General features: G+C 36.6%; 1 protein-coding gene across 1 annotated transcript in view; it reads right to left on the bottom strand.

The window, feature by feature from the left end:
- Positions 1–1,114: 1,114 nt before the first annotated feature.
- The window catches only part of LOC138059377 (glucose-induced degradation protein 4 homolog), a 9,752-nt gene continuing 5,619 nt past the window's right edge, over positions 1,115–5,247 (bottom strand). Inside the window, exons 6-7 of the mRNA XM_068904969.1 lie at positions 4,366–4,496; positions 1,115–3,239 (exon numbers count right to left, since the gene is read on the bottom strand). Of these exons, the coding sequence (XP_068761070.1) occupies positions 3,176–3,239; positions 4,366–4,496 (195 nt within the window). The 3' untranslated portion in view covers positions 1,115–3,175. The remainder of the gene's footprint in view (positions 3,240–4,365; positions 4,497–5,247) is intronic.

The following is a 5,247-nucleotide window of genomic DNA, read 5'->3' as shown; positions in this document are numbered from 1 at the left end:
TTTACCTTTGATATTGTTATGTACCTTTCCAAATCGCCAGTGCACAAATTATGCAATTCAATGCATAAAGTGACACTCATTTTGGCAACACTTCTGCTTCCAAATCAAGTTTGTGTGGAACTAGTGTTCCCACTTTTTGCCTTAACCAATGTACATGCATGTACAGAAACCACCTACAATATTCAGGTGGTGAAAATGCCAGTCTGGTGAGTACCCTCTGTTTGACACAGTGTGACCCCCGCTTTGAAAAATCCTGGCTACACCCCTGCACTCATGGAGGACAAGTTTCTCAACTTTCAATTGGTTCTTGCTTTAAAAGTGGAAACGCTGAAGAAGTATCCGTCATCACATGTGAGCAGAGAAAAACCAATACATCATATTGTAGCTCCTGACATACTAAATTTATTAGAAAACAAGAGAAATATGTACTGAAAAGTGCAGGATCCAGCACAAAGCTTTGATCCACACGTCTCATTATTGGAAATGGGTGAGGGGCGGGCCACTGTTGTATTGGATCTTTCTTACCACTTCTGTATGAAACCTCTTGAAAAGTGACAGCAAAGTTGGAGGGCATTGTGCCTTTTCTGATACTGGGAAAATGAAATCTCTCAACCAAGTTGAAAATATGCAGTAGTTGAGAAAGGCATTATGCAGTGGTCACGACTGCTTGTGATTTCTCTTGCAGTTGTCTTACAGTTCACAGAAGATCATGTTGATAGTAGGGAAAAAAACCACATTTAGATTCAGAATAAAATTATCTTTTGCCACTGCCCACAGTCTACTTCGCAAGCCAGGACTTTTCCACCTACACCAGGGAGAGAAATGCCACCCACAGTAATATTTCATGTATTGTTACGACCTCAAGAGTTTGGTTTCCACAGTGGTTTACCTGCAGTTGACAGGAGTTGGCAAGATGATCTAATGAGCTACATGCACATGCCAGAACGTCCTTGCATGGTCCTTAACATTTATGGAGAGCTTCTCTAATCCCCGGCTTGTGTAAACAAAAGGAATGGTGAGGCCACTAGTTCTCAGATTCATTGTGGATGTGGAATTACCTAAAGAGCCAGCAGCAATGAGTCGCCATGCCTTCAAGAAACTACATCACAAGTGACAGGAATGATAATAGTTTTATTTTTTGATTCTGTTATTTTTCTTCTTTTGTTTCAACTGCCTTTATGGGTCTCTCATCCCAATGACAGGAATAAAAATGATAGTTTTTATTATTTGCAACGAGCAAGAGGACTGAATTTCAAATTCATTGTTTCTGGGATTGGGCTGAATTTTGCCATTCATCCAAAATACCAATATTATGCAAAATGATTATTCCAAATGATATCCAACAACTTAGACAAGACTTGAGATAAACTGAACTTCCAACCCATTGACTCCTAAAGTGGGCCCCAACTGAAGAGAAAAATCGCCTGGCATTAGGCAGTAAATCAAATTGTTCAAGTCTCACTCCTAGGAGGCAATGGGTTAAGGGGACATACATACTGTAGTTTTATAATAATAAAAAAACCCTCTTTCCCTAAAAGCCAATGTTGAACAAGCTGGGATCTAAAATGACATGATGACATGTGAGAACTCGGGGAAGTGGACCTACACAAAGGGTAAGGCGACAGGTATTTTACAAGTACGTCCATTTGGCTCATTTTCCTATCCAGTTTTATCCATTGTGGAAAAAAATTGTCAAAAAATCCACAGGAAAATTCAACCCTTCAAAATGTAACCTTGAACATATACACTGACATACAATGTAATAAAATTTTCCAAGCACAACTTTTCCTTCTGCCAGAAACCATACATCTCTAAAAACTATTAATTATGTACCTGGTTCACTATACTGATATTTACACTTTAAAATTAGGATAACTAAATAATATTATTCAAATGATTCTACCAAGGTAAAGTTTGGTTGGATAAATCAAAAGAAGTCAAAAAGACAATACAGTACATGTATTATAATTTACACCCTCAAAAAGTCTTCAGTTACCACTGTAAACTCCTGAGTGGTGACTTTTAATATCACAAACTGAATATTATAACTCGGAGGTGATTCTTGCTTAATCAAAATGGCGTATTACAGGACATATCTCCAGGATGCTATACCAGCAGAAACTAGAGAGACACTAAACCGATAAACTACAGTATGTGCGAATTGTAGGGCTTTTTTGCTTACAGCAATGCAGTTTTGATTTTACATCCTTTGGCAAAAAATCATGGAAAACAACCAAATTCAAGGTTTTGCATAAGATGAAGGAAGACAATCAACTTTCCTTGTTTAATACCATCCAAATCCTTCCTTGCAATGTCCTAATCTCTAGTTTCATACAAAATAACCTATTCAATTTAATAATATTTTTGCTGATGGAAGGAAAATAAAATAAATTAATCACTAACATTCCATAAACTGAAGACAACACTGACAGAGCTGTTTTCTTTTTGAAAGAACTTTCCCTCTGACTGTCTTGAGGAAAAGGAGTGTTCTGTTGACTTCAGACTACAAGTTGAAATTGTTGTACTGTATCTTGCTAGTACATGTATGCACTTTTTACGACAAATGAAACTCATCTTTTCAAAAGAATGCTCTGGGAATATGCAAGCCTGCATTGCAAACTCAAACAAAACTAATTGATGAAATTTATGAGTACTTGAAGTTTAAAAATATAAGCTGAATGAATAGACAACTTCACGCTCTTGAGTGCATCATGGGTAATCAGGGCAGGATGGAGAGAAATTCAAAGGTTTGTGTGGAAGTTCAAAACCATGAAAGTCTTCGTGTTATACAATTTTGGGGGTTTTTATTTTCCAAAACAGAAGATAAGGGCTCAAAGGTGCAGCAGAATTAAGTCGGAGAGAATGGGTATTGTAGAAATTACTTTATTAATTAAACAACGTTTCTGCCATACATTTCCTGCAATTCCACAGGAACAAAATTACCAGGAATGTATGGAGACAAAAAAGGAATATTTAGGAATTCCAAAGAATAGATACCAAGTCCAGGTGATCTCAGTTGTGAGCTTGGAACTTGTTTGTTTGGTTTATGAAGGCCAAAGTTTATAAAGTAGAGTCATGAACACTTTATTTGCTTTGAATTTCCCGCCATGTTGCCCTGATTACCCATGATGCACTCAAGAGCATGAACTGGTCTATTGAAAGATCTTGATTGCTATCATCTGAATTCATAGATGGGTTGACTGTGATCTGGGACATGGACAAGATTCAATGACTGAAACCTAGGAAAAAGCAAACAATACTTGTCACTAGAGAACCAGCTAATAAACCAGATGCAGTTGTTTACATACAGTTGAATCAGCTGGACAAATCCACTATCATTCTCGTGGATACTTTGATTAGTTTTTGTACAAGTAAACCAGGGTGGTGCTTATCCACTGGATAGTAATAAAGCTGGACTCTGCTGTTAAAAAAATGGATAACCATTGTCTGGAAAAGGGCTATGAATACATGGAATAGAAATTAGAAATTCTTCCTTTTTACGGAGATCTATGCGACACATTAAAATTGTCAAACATCCACTAAAATGCTATTTCAAACATATCTTTATTATCCTTGTTGCTTCAAATCTCCAAACATACAGTTTTAAATCATCGCTCCATGTACACTGTATTCTTATTCCAGAGTAGGGTCAATCCATCAAATGCACCCTAATATTTACAAACGATCTACTACATGTATAATTGTTGTCAGTGATTCAAGAAACATGATTTGTATGTGTAATCAAATGGTGACGAGTAAAATTAGGTAATAATTTCACGCGCGTTTTGTCCAAATTTTAATAATTTCCCGAGCCTTTAGGCTCTTTGTTTTTCACAAAATGTTTCAAAGTTAAATCAACTGTCTGCCTTCTTTGTTCATGATTGGCCAAAATTCATGAATGAACTTGAAATGCAGCCCGGTTGCCATGGCAATTTTGTAATTTCACATGTGAAATTATAAACTAGCGCTGAAATTTCGTGCCAGAATTTAGGAGTAATTTGTCACCCATGATATTATGAAATAAACACCGCCCTCGAATAAACACCACATTGGACACACCCAAAATTTAATAAATGTTGTGGCATTAAATCAAGTAAATACAGCACTTTTAAGTAAAAGACAGATTTTTTTCAAACCTACCATTTAAAAACCATTTTGACAAAGTCAGTCAGTTACTCACTCTAGACTACTTAAACCAGCTGCAGGCTTCAAATAATTTTCCTTTATCGAAACCCTCATTATTGCATTATAACAAAAATACAATGTACATGTACTAAGTAAATCCCTTTATGATGAGCTACAAATTACATGTAGTTTACAACAGTCATGTGCAACAGAAGAAACTCCTGACAAAACTTTACTTACCATTCTGAACTTCTGTGATAGTAATAACCTTCAATAGTTCCTGCTGACTTCTGAAGACATACATAGTAAAAACCAGCAAATGATGCACCATTTATATCTGTGATAGTGTGATCTGGGACTAAGAAGTGTTCCTGTAAATGCAAGCAATGTAAATGTATGAAATAGATGCTTGAAAGAAACTTTGCCCATTCAACATTTACAGTGTAACTTTGACACTGGTAATTTGTATTCTACATGTACAGCTGAAAAGTGAAGTGAAGTCTTAATAACTTTATTTTATGAGGGTACTTTAGCCATAGGCTAATGAATCTGTGGCCCTTGATCAAACCAGACCAGAACACTGGGAACTTCTGTTCCCCGATCTTTTCCATCAGTGTGTGATCTTTAATGTCCCACAGAGTTTTCTGAACAAAGGCTGTGAGACGGGAGGCTACAGTTGTACGGCTTATACATGTAGTCCTTATCCAAGAGGGGGATAACTTACCTTTGAGCGATACTGTATTTTTATAAGACCCTGAGTGTTGGTCCCGCTGGAGTCGAACTCACAACCTCCCACATGGCAGCTTGTTGATTCAACCAACTGAGCCACCAGTACGTGGTCAAAAGCTACAATGTACATGTACATGTACATGTAAAACTGATTTCTTCAGTTCATATATTTATTCTAATCTGCTCAAAAATGATTTTTATTATGTTTACTTAGGAAGCCCATTTGGAACTCTTAACTGAGAATACGCAATTCTTCCCTTTCAGTCACAATGGCTGATGAGGAGATCCATTATTATTTTCTGGCACATGACCTCGCATTCCAGCCTCCAAAGCTTTAGACAATATATAATAATTGTAATTTGCATCTCAAATGCATTATGGAGATACTGTACA

The sequence above is a fragment of the Montipora capricornis genome, chromosome 8 (genome assembly GCF_036669925.1).
Source record: "Montipora capricornis isolate CH-2021 chromosome 8, ASM3666992v2, whole genome shotgun sequence".
In the NCBI taxonomy this organism is placed as follows: Eukaryota; Metazoa; Cnidaria; class Anthozoa; order Scleractinia; family Acroporidae; genus Montipora; species Montipora capricornis.
The sequence above is the reverse complement of the archived record's forward strand: the minus strand, read 5'-3'. Positions and strand labels throughout refer to the sequence as shown.